At 40.7% G+C, this 14,869-nt stretch overlaps 1 protein-coding gene across 1 annotated transcript in view; it reads right to left on the bottom strand.

Annotated features, from left to right (window-relative positions):
- CHD1L (chromodomain helicase DNA binding protein 1 like) overlaps positions 1-14,869 on the bottom strand; it is a 59,171-nt gene that overhangs the window by 38,193 nt on the left and 6,109 nt on the right. The window contains exons 2-5 of the mRNA XM_042993935.1: positions 8,106-8,218; positions 3,912-4,018; positions 3,252-3,366; positions 2,618-2,649 (exon numbers count right to left, since the gene is read on the bottom strand). Coding sequence (XP_042849869.1) covers positions 2,618-2,649; positions 3,252-3,366; positions 3,912-4,018; positions 8,106-8,218 — 367 coding nt within the window. The remainder of the gene's footprint in view (positions 1-2,617; positions 2,650-3,251; positions 3,367-3,911; positions 4,019-8,105; positions 8,219-14,869) is intronic.

Below are 14,869 nucleotides of genomic sequence, written 5' to 3'. Positions count from 1 at the left end.
GACCACCGACTATGTGCCAGACACTGTGCTTGGAGCTTTATGTCTATTATTTAATCCAAAAGAATATGGTGAGTAGACATTATTGTGCTCATTTTACCAACAAGGAGACTAAAGCTCAGAAAGATTAGGTAACTAGGTCAAGGTCATAAAGCTAGAATGCAGTGGAGCTGAGATTTAAACCCAGAAGAAAAATTATGAGAAATTGGTGTCACAGTAGCTTAAAAAGCGTAATTTAAAAAAATGGGGAAGCAGTGAATAAGATCAAATGTTACAGACGTCCAGGAAGATACATCTGTTGGATACACTAGTATGGAGGTCTTTGGTGGCTACTTCCAAAGCACATTTTGTAGCATAGTAAATTATAACAACAATTTCTCAAGACCTGAGCCAAAATCAAGAGTCAGAGGATTAACTGACTGAGCCACCCAGGCGCCCCAAGATGTTTATTTTTTTTGAGATGCTCTTCAAAAGTCTCCACATGGGGCACCTAAGTGGCCCAGTCGGTTTAGTGTTGGATTCCTGATTTCAGCTCAGGTCATGATCTTGTGGTTCATGAAACTGAACTCAATATTAGGCTCCATGCTGACGGCACACAGAGCCTACTTCTGATTCTCTCTCTCTATCCCTCCCGCACTCGCTCTGTCTCAAAATAAATAAAATTTTTTAAAGAGGGGCGCCTGGGTGGCTCAGTCAGTTAAGCATCGGACTTCGGCTCAGATCATGGTATCATGGATCGTGGGTTTGAGTCCTGCATTGGGCTCTGTGCTCACAGCTCAAAGGCTGGAGCCTGCTTCGGTTTCTGTGTCTCCCTCTTTCTCTTTGCCCCTTCTCCACTCACGCTCTCTCTCTCAAAAATAAACATTAAAAAAAAAAAAAATTAAAAGAAAAAGTCTCCACAACACCAAGTGGTACATTTTGATGTCTCTTTGCCATTATTAGCAATGTGGCCTCAGCTGAGTTACCTTGCTTTCTTCATTTAGAAGATCTATACTTGCCTACTAGGGTTTTCGTGAAGGTCACCTAGGATACTTTAAGTAATCAAAAACATATATGTAACAGGGTGCCTGGGTGGTTCAGTTGATTAAGTGTCTGACTTCAGCTCAGGTCATGATCTCAGTTCATGAGTTCAAACCCCATGTCGGGCTCTGTGCTGACAGCTTAGAGCCTGGAGCCTGCTTCAGATTCTGTGTCTCCCTTCTCTCTCTGCCCCTCCCCTGCTCACACTCTGTCTCTCTCTCAAAAATGAATGAACTTAAAAAAAAAAAAAAAAAACCATTTATGTCCCAATTTTCTCGCCTTTTGAGACTTCCCACATCCTGCCTTGTACTATGAATATCTGTATAGTGCCTCTCCCTCTACTGGAGTCTATGTCTTCTTAGGGAGCTCTACAGTTTACTTTCCTGGCACTGCTGGTAACTCCCAAACAGTGTCTTTCCAGAGAAGAGATCTTCAACAAATATTACATTAGATACTAATTATAGAAAAAAGAAAAAGAGAGGGAAGCCTATTTTCTTCTTTAAAAAAAAAAAAAAGTTTATTTATTTATTTAGAGAGAGAGCATGCAGGTGAAGGAGAGAGAGAGGAGGGGAGAGAGAGAGAATCCCAAGCAGACTCTGCACCATCAGCATAGAGTCCAATGCGAAGCTCAAAATCACGAACTTTGAGATCATGACCTGAGCTGAAATCAAGAGTTGACGCTCAACCGACTAAGCCACTCAGGCACCTCAAGCCTATTTTCTTCTTAAGAAGAGTAAGATAACACGCTTACTTAAAGGAAACTTATGGGTTGGAAGTCATGAAATCTATGACTGGGCCTTCAGTATCTCAAAATAAGATGAAAACAGAAATCCAACTCAGAAGCTAGATGAGAACATTTAAAATATTGAAGCACTTTGAAAACAGAAGTTTCTCCCCACCTAACCACATCAAAACTACACATGCTTTGGAGAATGAAACCCTGTCAACGTACCTTTTCTTATGTACCTAAAGTCTAGCTAGTGTTGAATTTACATTGTAACTGTAGTCTCAACCCTATACCGCAACATATCACCCATGGTATTAGGTGGTATGGAAGAATTAAATCTAAGCTTCCTATGCATCATGAGCTGATGTGAAAGCCTGAAAGCTAACTAATTAAAAGTATATTTAAAACTCCCTTCCTAAAAAGTTAATTTCATAGCACTGACTGCTACTTTAAGATACTTCCAGGAAAAGGCTCAAATAATTCACCTCCTATATTGCAGTAAAATCTCTAAATAGCAGTCCTGAAAGGTATCTGCGCAGTCTGCAAAGTAAAGAATCTAGTATTTATTAACCACCCATCACAGACACCTTATTTAATCCTCACAACAGCCATCCAAAGTAGAGATTATCCTCCTTTTACCAACAAAGAAGCTGAGGTTCACTAAGGTTAAGTAACCCAGGGACACACAGCTAATGAGTAAGGGCTAGACTGCAGGACTACTCTCTGCCACACTAATCTGTAAGTAAGACTCACGGAAGACATACCAGGAAGATGTGCCAGACATGACATGAAAGATAAAGTACTAAAACGTAAAGGAAAGACGTGACTCTCATGATATATTCAACAGTTTCTGAAGTACCGCAACATACTCACGATTTTAGAAATGATGAATCTTTCAAGCAAATCTGAAAAATTAAGGAAAAAGACACATTATAAAGGCTAGTATTAACACAACTGATATTAATAAACTAGTTTCTTGTTAGCTAAATCTTATACTTTAGGAGAGTTAAGTCTTAATCATTCACTAAGTAAAAAAAAGTTGTGAGCATAACTTCTAAGTAGCACTATCTTGAAAAAAACAAAACCTAGGCAGGAGTAAGTGGAAGGTCTTGCCTTCACTTTAAGACTAAAAACTTGAAATGAGACTGGAACTGAGTACCCTCTACTCTCGTCCTGCAGTAACAGGCAACCCCTCAGCCCACAAAACCCTCTCCCCTGCCTGCCTCCTTCTTCCTCCTATTCACTGGCCAACAGGCAGCTCAAATGCCACCCCCTTCACTGGGGCACCTTTGCTCTTGCCGCACCAGGAAAGAAGAGACATTCAGCGAATTTGGAACACAGTAGTCCTTCACTTCCTTTGGTCACAATCCCTCTCTGACAATCTAATGAAAGTAGACTTCTCTCCCAGAAAAATGCATGCTCTCCAAAAAATTAAACCTAATTCCAGTAGATTCTCCAACTTCTACGGTCCCAAGGTTAAGAGTTCTTGATAGAAATAAATTCAAACCTCATAGGTAGTTAGCAGCACATGAAAACGTGACTCTTGTTTCAGGTCTTGCTGTAGGTGGGCTCTCTCCTCCTTGTCACCTGCGTATGTTACACAGGAAAGCCCTGGAGCAAATCTGGATCCAAGAAAAGAGGTAGATGAACACCAATGTACAGCCAAAGGGAAGGGTGTGCATATCTAGAAAATTACATTTCATGGAAGGATTACTGACATGCAGACTTCAAGATGTCCTGCAACCAGAAAGAGTCCTGAACTCTGAAATCTTATCTATGGTAACAGGTAAACCTATAGGTAAGTTTCTGTGTGAACAGATGGAAGGATCAGATGAACATCTACAAAGGCCTTGTGCTAATTCTAAAGAAAAAACTATTTTTTTCCATGTTGGTTACTTCCTATGTCACTGTGAAAAAGATAGTTTCTCCTTTAGTTCAGCAAAATTTACTGAGTACCGTTCTGTGTTGTTACTGAGTAACAATAACACCCACTTAATCCTCCCCCCATCAGATTCTGTCTCTACCTTTATTGCTCAGGTCAGAGTATTCTGGAAGAAATAAAATCACTGCTTAGGACAATATGTTGCTTTATCACATTTCACTATCACCAGAAAAAAAAATCATACTCAATGTAAAAAACAAAATTTCAGCTACATCTACTCTGTACCTCTCCATCTCTTCTGTCCAGTTGCTCAAAACAGACAAGGGGCAAAGAATCAGAAATGGTCCTTCGTCATTTAATCTTCCTGCCAAGTAAATGAAGAGAGCAATAGTCTGGAATACACAAAAAGAAGGCAATTTTTATAACATTTATTACTTTTCTGTGAGAAACAACCACAAAGTTCCCACAACCTTGTAGGGAACACAAACTCTTACAGAAGACTTGGTGTACAAAACAATAATGTACAATCTTCCACACAATGGGAGAGTCATCCAATCCTAGAGTGAAATCCTTTAAGCATAAATATAATTGCCAAAGAAATTCATGGTACTCAATTACATCAATAGTTAACAAGCAATGAAGCTCAGTATTTATGTAATTAACCCTGCAATGCAAAGGGAAAAAATCAGGAAAGACAAACAGAAATAAATGAAAAAATACAAATAATGCACAAGATCAAGAACACTCCAAAAACCTAAGGCAAGGACTTCCAAGATGTGACTAAAGATGACCTACCACGAGGTGGCCTCCGCTGCTTGCCACACTCTCCTGAGGGAGGATGCCTTCCTTCCTAACTCCCTCCCTCCTTTCCCTAATGTTTGCCTTCCTTCCATGTGCATTTATAGAGCACCTTCTATTTGCTAGCACTGTTTTAAGTTCTGGAATATAACACTGAACCAAACAGACAAAACTCCTAGTTCTCTTGGAACGTATTTCTACTGAGGAAAACAAACAATAAATAATTCATAAGCTTAAGTAGGCTTAAAAAACAAAAATCTTTGTAAAGCCAAATAGGCACATTTTAGGATAAGGCTGTACACACAGCCTTTAAAAGTTTCTTTAAAAGGTTACTATAGGGGCACCTGGGTGGCTTAGTCAGTTAAGCATCCAACTTCGGCTCAGGTCATGATCTCAAGGTTCATGGGTTTGAGCCCTGGGTTGGTCTCTGTGCTGACAGCTCAAAGCCTGGAGCCTGCTTCAAATTCTGTGTCTCCCTCTCTCTCTGGCCCTCCCCAACTTGCACTCTGTCTCTCTCGTTCTCTCTCAAAAATAAATAAATATTTTTAAAAAAACTTTTATGGGAATGCAAGCTGGTGCAGCCACTCTGGAAAACGGTATGGAGGTTCCTCAAAAAACTAAAAATAGAACTACCCTACAACCCAGCAATTGCACTACTAGGCATTAATCCATGGGATACAGGTGTGCTGTTTCGAAGGGACACAGCAGCACTAACAATAGCCAAAGTATGGAAAGAGCCCAAATGTCCATCGATGGATGAATGGATAAAGAAGATGTGGTATATATATACAATTGAGTATTACTCGGCAATCAAAAAGAATGAAATCTTGCTATTTGCAACTATGTGGAGGGTATTATGTTAAGTGAAATTAGTCAGAGAAAGACAAAAATCATATGACTTCACTCATATGAGGACTTTAAGATACAAAACAGATGAACATAAGGGAAGGGAAGCAAAAATAGTATAAAAACAGGGAGGGGGACAAAACATAAGAGACTCATGAATATGGAGAACAAACTGAGGGTTACTGGAGGGGTTGTGGGAGAGGGGATGGGCTGAATGGGTAAGGGACAGTAAGGAATCCACTCCTGAAATTGTTGCACTATATGCTAATTTGGATGTAAATTTTAAAAAATAAAAAATAAAATTAAAAAAAAGTTTATTAAAAAAATAATAAATAAATAAATAAATGTCTGCTGTGATATACAGAGAAAATACATTTTTGCTTTTATAAAGCAAAATGTTTAAGGAGCCCATTCCCAAATGCTGAACCATTTCTGTGAAAATCTATCCTAAAGATACAATCCAAAATCCTGAAAAGGTTATATGCCCAAGGATGTTCACAGTAAAGTTAATTTAAGTAGCACAAAAGGAGGGGAACTGGTCATTCCTCGTCTGCAGAATATTTAAGTAAATTATGAATTCTCTTGATGAAGTATTATGTAGCCAGCAGAAAATGACTGTGAAGAATATAATCAAATGGGTAACTACAATGACAATGTTAGATTAATAAAATACAAACTATAGGGGCTGCTGGGTGGCTCAGTCAGTTAAGTGTCAAACTCTTGATCTCAGCTCAGGTCTTGATCTCAGGGTCATGACTTCAGGCCCTGCACTGGGCTCCATGACCAGCGTGGAGCCTACTTAAAACAAACAAGCAAACAAATGATATGCTCACTATAATGTCAGCCATTTCAGATACCTTGCTGCCCACGGTTATGGTTAGAGTGTTGTGGTTAGAGGGTGGCAATTACTTTTTAACTGAGATTACACTAATTTTACAATGGAAATCATTTCCTTTTTTTAACTATCCATTGCTTCGCAGCCCAGACTGTGCCAGAGCAATCACCAAATTAAGTACTTACTAGAAGAAAATCATTCTGTTCAGCTTTCACGGAGGTTACCATTGAGAGAAAACTTATCTTTTGTTACCATAAACCAGATATATCTACAAAATTTGGATTCATTAGTGAATTCTACCAAACATTTAAAGAAGAAACAATACCAATTCTACACAAATTCTTTTAGAAAACTCAAGAGGATAGAATATTTCTCAGTTCATTCTATGAGCCCATCTTTTTTACCACAACGCTAAAACCAAAGACATTATAAGAAAAGGAAACTAGAGACAAATATCCTTCATGAACACAAATGTGAAAATTCTAAACAAAATTTTAGCAAGATGACAGAATGTTTTTAGGGCACTTCAAGTAGAGCTATATGAACACTCTGGAGAAAGGCAAAGGACAAGTGGAATTTGCTGGCTCTGAATGAAGTCAGGGGGTTCGATGCGGGAAGCAAAGGAGACTGCAGGTGGGGAGGCTCTGTACACGACCCAAGTGTCTCTCTTTTTTTTTTAATTTTTTTTTAATGTTTATTATTTGAGAGAGAGAGAGACAGAGAGCAAGCAGGGAAGGGGCAGAAAGAGAGGGAAACACAGAATCAGAAGCAGGCTCCAGGCTGAGATGCCAGCACAGAGCCCAACGTGGGGCTTGAACCCACAGACCATGAGATCATGACCTGAGCCAAAGTCTGCCGCCTAACTAACTATTCCACCCAGACGCCCCACGACCCAACTGTCTCTTCAGAAGACTGGCTCCCAGAGACATCCAGAAAACTTACCTTTGTTCTAGTTCTACAGCTCTCAGTTCAGGAATGCACCAGAACCCAATTTATTTGCCTGAGAAACCTGAGAGTGACAAATGACGTCCTTGAGGGTACCATACTCACAGGTCATTTTGTATTCTGAAGAGCCCCAAGATCAATGAGCTACACCTGGCTTAGATAAAGTAGTCTCCCACACACAGTCACACACAATGTGCAGGGCTATGTGCCGAACTGCTCCAACTGGACTGTTTATGTATGGAGGGTCAGGCTTGCAGGGGCCAGTTGAGCTTCTAAAAGGACAATGAGACCTTCACTCATTCTGTGTGTTTACTGGCAAAAACCTTTTTGGTATGGGGAAACTTACACTTCCATAGTTTCTGATCAAGTGGCCTCTGCTGTATATCCTGACTGCACTGACTTTCTTTGGTATTCTATAGATGAGTAAACCTTGTGTGACTAACCGAAGGGATGTCCGTATCTGAACTTTCAATCAATTCAACCCTACCACTGACATCTGTCAACACAGGGCTGTGCTGGTGATCACCCTACCAGAATAATTGATCTCAACACCGTCTGCTTATCAATGCACAAGGAGGCCACATCTCGTTCTCCAGGTCTCTAAACTAGGTCCTACCACTAGATGGCCCAGGCATTCTGGAAGACACGATACTTCCTCTGAACTTCCCTAGCATGGCACAGAAATGAGAAGTAGCTCTACCACCCGTTAAGGAAAAGAGAGAAATATTAGAAGTAATCCCGTTAACTAGACAGAAGTATTTACTACAAAGGAGGGCCGAGTCAATTTGATCCCTGGGACAGGTATATTTGATTTACATAGAGAAAAACTTTGCCCATTAATTGCAATCCAATGTCAAGGTTAGATAAGCTTAGTGACAGTTCAAAACCATCCTCGTAACGAGAAAAGTCAATACCAAGGACATGATCTCTTAACAAAGGTTCAGGCATTTCACCTCCTAATATAAAAACACTTACTAGTAGCTAGCAGCTAAAAATAATGAGATGTGAGGAGGTATCTTAGTGGAGATGAAAACTGGTCACTCACAGTAACATACCTGGCAGGTCTTACCCAGGCCCATCTCATCTCCCAGGATGCAGCCATTCTGACAATGGAAGCACTGGGCTAGCCAGTTGACCCCCTCCAGTTGATAAGGACGTAGATGAATCCCTAGAAATAAAAAATACAGCAAGTCTGAAGAGCAGACATTTCAGCACACTCACAAGCTAAGCTATCTCCTAAAGACTTCAACTAAACAACACCATAGCTATATCCTTTGCTCGGAAGTCATAGAAATGTAAACATTTGCTGACTTCCAAATGACTTTTTTTTCCCCCCAAATGGCTTTTTGAGCAGACTCAGTCACTGTTACATTTGAAGACCTAAACAGCCTGTCAGTGTCACAGGATGCACTTGACAGATGAGGAAGTCAACCTGGGAGCTGGCCTGTATGGTGCCTAGCTCTCATGCCAGTGTCCATTCTAGGAAAGAGGCATTACTAATGCAACATAACTACAAACAACAACACATGGAGGGTACATGTGTCTGTCTGCTTAATTGCAACCATTTAAATTTGCTATCTGTGCTAAAGGGAAAACTCAAGACAGGACAGGATTAAATTTTGTTTCAACAGAGGAGGAGCACTTAAGAACCGAAATGATGTTGCATAGAGAATGTTTAACAGTGCACAAGGACAGCAGAAGATATCTGAAATGCACATGGAGCCACATTTCTCTCTCCTTTAAGAAAAAAGAAATCCAATTTCAGACAATAACCATATCTAGGGGAAAGGGAAGACCCCAAACATACTATTAACAAGAACATAAATTTCTGGTTTGAACTAATAACCTTTAAAAATAAAGTAGATGGCATATAATAATTGTAGAACATTAAAAAAAATGAACAAGCTATTTTTATTAAGCACTTCCTAAATACCAGGAAGAGCAGTGAACACTTTACATAAACTGTCTCATTTAATATCTACCACAATGTCATGCACTAGGTATTATCCCCATTTGTAGGCTAGCAAATTCAGCTGAGGTTCCAGTTCAAGATGGCAATGTGGGGGTGGTGGTGAAGGGATGGGCAAAATGGGTGAAAGGGAGTGGGAGATACAGGCTTCCAGCTGTAGACAATATAGGAATACAGTCAATGATATTTTAATAGCATTAAGTGGTAACAGACAGTAGCTACATTTGTGGTGAGCATAGCATAACATATAGATGCTGAATTGCTATGTCGTACACCTGAAACTAACGTAACATTGCATGTCAACTATACTCAAATTAAAAATAAACAAAATTAGAGACAAGATAAAATAAGATAAAAAAATAAAATAAAATAAAATAAAATAAAATAAAATAAAATAAAATAAAATAAAATAAAATAAAAGTTTTAAAAATACAGCAACGTAGGAAGATCCTGAACTCACTTCCTCCCATGGATACACCAAATCTACAGCCATATATGGAACCATTTCCTCTGAAAAAAACTTAAAAACTGGCAGTGACCTCTCCACCTTGGGCAAGAGAGGGAAACCACACTGCAGAGGGCAGGAAAAACTGAGACACAATCTCACCATAAACCCCACCCCAAGACTGGACCCACAATCGGGAGAGGGCCAAGGAGTGCCCACAGTGGGCACCCAACTCTCAATACCAGCACCTGAGAGACAAGCACCCAAAATATGTGGCTTTGAAAACCAATGGGGCTGGCATCTGCAAAATCCATAGGGTTGTGGTAAACTGAGGAACAACTCTAAAAGGACCCACACACAGACTCACCTACACAGAAGTAACCCTCTGAAAAGTGCTTTCACTTAATGTGAAAAAGACTCCCTTCCAAACTGTAAAGCACTGGTGTGGGGGCTGGGGCCTGCTGGGCACTCTCCAGGGGTGGAAGCCGGTGACGCCATCTTCTTGCGCTCTCTCTGCCTTGCTATGCCATCTCTTTTTCTCTTTTCATTTCCCTTTTTCCTTTTCTCCTCCCACCGCCCCTTTTTTTCTTTCTTCAGTGGGTACCATCTTCACACTATCCCTCTGTGTGCTCCAGAACACCGGTATCTCCCAGATGGGAGCTTCTACAAACACTTGATGCCCTAGTTTTTGTTTTTTGTTTTTTGGGTTTTTTTTAATTTTTTTATTTATTTTTGACAGAGAGAGAGAGAGACAGAGCATGAGCAGGGGAGGGGCAGAGAGAGAGGGAGACACAGAATCCGAAATCCGAAACAGGCTCCAGGCTCCGAGCTGTCAGCCCGGAGCCTGACGCGGGGCTCGAACTCACAAACTGTGAGATCATGACCTGAGCCGAAGTCGGATGCTCAGCCAACTGAGCCACCCAGGCGCCCCTGATGCCCTAGTTTTTATCCTCTGGTGCCCTGGTTTCTATAAATGCTACCCAGGGGATGCTCCTTGATTGCTGCCTCTGGAGGTGAGGAGGGCTTGTGTTGCTGGGTCCCATGGGACAGTAGCAATTGGGAAATTCTGTTCTTGGCAGACTACCACACCCAGGGCACTGAACAAATAGCAGACAAAACACACCCCCAGTCTTTCTGAGAAAGAGGCCTATTTGCTTGTCCATGAGCTTTGGCCTGAATGGCAAACTTCTGGTTTGGTACACGTACAGGGGCCTACGGAGGTACTCTCCGGGAATGGAAGATGGTGGACGCCATCTTTGTACTTTCCCTCAGCCTCATTCCAATTCACCAGTATCTTCCAGAAAGGAGATTATACCCTTCCCTGGTGAGCCCTGAGTTTTGCAGCTGCTGCCAGGGCACACCTCTACACTGCCTAGCTCTGGTGACCAGCAGGGCTTATAGTCACGGCTTTACAGGATGTTAACAAATGAAGAAAGAGTTCTTAAACAGCTACCACCCCCAGGGCACAGCAAGAGCCAAGAGACCCAAGAGCTCAATCTTTCTATAAATGAGGCTTATTAGCTTCTAATTAAACACACATCTAAGAGCTAATTATAAGCCTTTCCTGAGACCTTGGAGGGAGGGCACCATCTTCACACTGTCCCTCTGCCACACTCCAGAGTGCCAGAATCTCTGCAGGGGAGCTTTTCCATGTCCGGTGCCTGCTTGTTACATCTGGTGCCCTGGTTTTTGTGATTGATACCCGTGACTGCCTGGCTCTGGTGGCTAGGGGGGCCTGCGTTCCTGGGTCCCACAGGTCTGTAACAACCAGAGAGATGGTTCTCAGCATGCTGCCACCCCCAGAGAACCAAACAGACTCCAGACTGAAACACCTGTCCAGGAATGTCAGCCTTAAGGCAGGCTTCAGCTTTCTCACGATCTAGAGGCTACGGAGGTGTTCTCAGGGAATGTAGGCCAGAGGGTGCCAGCTTTGCACTCTCACTCTGCCTTCTTGCCACAGCTTGCCAGTGTCTCCCAGAAAGGTGCTTATACACTTGTCTGGAACCCCAATTTTGTCACTGCTGACCAGTGACAAAAGCTGTAATCGGGGCGCCTGGGTGGCTCAGTCGGTTAAGCGTCCGACTTCGGCTCAGGTCGTGATCTCGCGGTCCGTGAGTTCGAGCCCCTTATTGGGCTGTGTGCTGACGGCTCAGAGCCTGGAGCCTGTTTCAGATTCTGTGTCTCCCTCTCTCTCTGCCCCTCCCCTGTTCATGTTCTGTCTCTCTCTGTCTCAAAAATAAATAAACATTAAAAGCTGTAAGGGTCTGGCTTCCGATCAGCCTGAATCTAAATGCTAAGATCCTCACCTTTGGGAAACTGATTGGTCTTGGCACACCCTCCACTAATGGGAACTATTAAAAATAAAATAGGCTGCTTGGGTAATCACAAAGATCTAAGAGATAACCAAGAGCTTAACAGGGTTGAAAGTCAGTTTTATTACCTACTTTATCACCTACACAAAACCAACCCTTCAAGACTGGGAGAGGTGTTTGTTTCATCATACACATAGAAACCAACACACAGAGGGGTGCCTGGGTGGCTCAGTGGGTTAAGCATCCGATCAGCTCAGGTCATGATCTCATGGTTTGTGAATTCGAGCACCGCATCAGGCTCTGTGCTGACAGCTCTGAGCCTGGGGCCTGCTTTAGATTCTGTGTCTCCCTCTCTAAGCCCCTCTCCCGCTTGTGTGGGTACACTTGCATGCTCTCGCGCCCTCTCTCTCTCTCTCTCTCTCTAAAAAGTAAATAAACAACAAAAAAAGAAACCAATACAGAGTGAGAGTCAAAAGCACAATGAGGATGAATATGTTCCAAACAAAAAACAGATAAACCTTGGGGAAAAATTTCAAGGAAATCGAGTTAATTTACCTGACAAAGAGTTCAAAGTAACCATCATAAAGGCATTCATCAAATTCAGGAGAAGAGTGGATGAACTACATGAGAACTTCAACAAAGAAACAGAAAATATGAGTTCCAAACAGAACTCAGAGAGCTGAAGAACACAATAACTGAAAGAAAAAAAAAAAACACAGAAAACAAAACAAACCCAACAACAGAGTTCAACGGCAGACTAGATGAAGCAAAGAAAAGATCTGTGAACCTAAAGACAGAATGGAGGAACTGACCCAAACAGAATAGCACAAAAAATTTTTTAAAAATGAAGATAGCTTAAAGGGACCTCTGGGACAACATGAAGCACACTAACATTCACATGACAGAAGTCCCCGAAGGAGAAGAGAAAAGGAGGGAGAAAACTCATTTGAAGGGATAATGGCTGGAAACTTCCCTAACCTAGGGAAGGAAAAAAACAAACAACAAACATCCAAAACAAACTTCCAATATGGAAGTCCAAATTGTTCCAAATAAGATGAATCCAAAGAGACCCACAACAAATACATTATAATTAAAATGTCAAGAGCTAAAGACAAAAAGAAAATATTAAAAACAGCAAGAGAAAAAAATTTGATATATATGCAGGAACTCTCATAAGACAATCAGCAGATTTATCAGTAGAAACTTTGCAGGCCAGAAGGGAGTAGCACAATATATTCAAAGTGCTGAAAGAAAAAAAATTTCCAAACAAGAGTACTCTACCCAGCAAGGTTATCATTCAGAATTGAAGAAAAACAGAATTTTCCAGGCAACGAAAGCCAAAGGAGTTCATCATCTCTAAACCAGCCTTACAAGAAATGTTAAAGGGCCTTCTTTGGGTTGAAAAGAAAGGCACTAATTAGTAACAAGAAAACATATAAAAGTATAAATCTCACTGGTAAAGGTAAATATATGCTAAAGGGAGAGGATTAATCACTTATAACAATAGTAGGAAAGTTAAAAGACAACAATAGTAAAAATAAATATAACTACAATAATTAAGTTACCCAAAAGATAAAAAGTTGTAAAATGTGACATGAAAAGCATAAAACACACTGGTGCAGGAAGAGTAAATATGTAGAGTTTTACAATGAGTTCAAAATTAAGTTGTTATCTGCTTAAAACACAGTTATAAATATATATTGTTATATGTAAGCCTCATGGTAACTACAAAACAAAAACCTTTAATAGATACACAACAGATAATAAAAAAGGAACCCAAGCATACTGCTACAGAAAGTCATCAAACCACAAAGGAAGAACAAGAGAGAGGAGGGAACAAAGGAACTACAAAACCACCAGAAGACAATTAATAAAATTGAGATAAGCACATACCTATCAATAATTAATAAACGTTTTTTAACGTTTATTTTTGAGAGAGAGTGCACATGTGCACACGTAGAGGAGAGGCAGAGAGACAGGGAGACAGAGGAGCCAAAGCAGGCTCCCCATTGTCAGCACAGAGCCTGATGTGGGGCTCAGACCCACAAACCGTGAGATCACGACCTGAGCCAAAGTCGGGACACTTAACCAACTGAGCCACCCTGGCGCCCCAATAATCACTTTAGATGTTAAAAGACTAAATTCTCCAGTCAAAAGACAGAGTGGCTAAATGGATTAAAAAAACAAGACCAATCTATATTCTGCCTACAAGAGACTCACATCAGACCGAAGGATATAAACAAACTGAAAGTAAAGGGATGGAAAAAGATACTCCATGCAAATGGGAATCAAAAGAAATTGAGGGTAGTTATACTTATATCAGACAAAATAGACTTTGAAACAAAATCTGTAATAATAGACAGAGAAGGGTATTACCTAATAATAAAGGGGTCAATCCAACAAGAGGATAGGCCATTTGTAAATATTTATGTACCCATAATAGGAATACCTACATATATAAAGTAAATGTTAACAGGCCTAAAAGGAGAATGTAATAGTAGTTAGAAATACAATAACAGTAAAAGACAGTAACACAGTATCAGTAAGAGATTCTAATAACCCTATTTACATTAATGGTTAGGTCATCCAGACAAAAAATTAGTAAGCTTTAAATGACACATTATATCAGATGGACTTAACAGATGTATATAGAACATTCCATCCAAAAGCAACAAAATGCACAGTCTTCTCAAGTGCACATGGAACATTCTCCATTATAAATCATATGTTAGGCCACAATACAAGTCTCAAATTAAGATTGAAGTCATATCATCTTTTCTTTTTTTTTAAAGTGGATTTTTTTTTTAACGTTTATTTTTGAGACAGCAAGAGACAGAGCATGAATGCGGGAGGGTCAGAGAGAGAGGGAGACACAGAATCCGAAACAGGCTCCAGGCTCTGAGCTGTCAGCACAGAGCCCGACGCGGGGCTCAAACTCACGGACTGTGTGAGATCATGACCTGAGCCGAAGTCGGACACTTAACCGACTGAGCCACCCAGGCGCCCCATATCATCTTTTGTGATGACAATGGTATGAAACTAGAAATCAATTACAAGAAGGAAATTGGAAAATTCACAAATGTGATTAAACAA

The sequence above is a fragment of the Panthera tigris genome, chromosome C1 (assembly GCF_018350195.1).
Source record: "Panthera tigris isolate Pti1 chromosome C1, P.tigris_Pti1_mat1.1, whole genome shotgun sequence".
Taxonomy (NCBI): Eukaryota; Metazoa; Chordata; class Mammalia; order Carnivora; family Felidae; genus Panthera; species Panthera tigris.
Note: the sequence above shows the minus strand (reverse complement) of the source record. Positions and strands in the feature narration are given on the sequence as shown.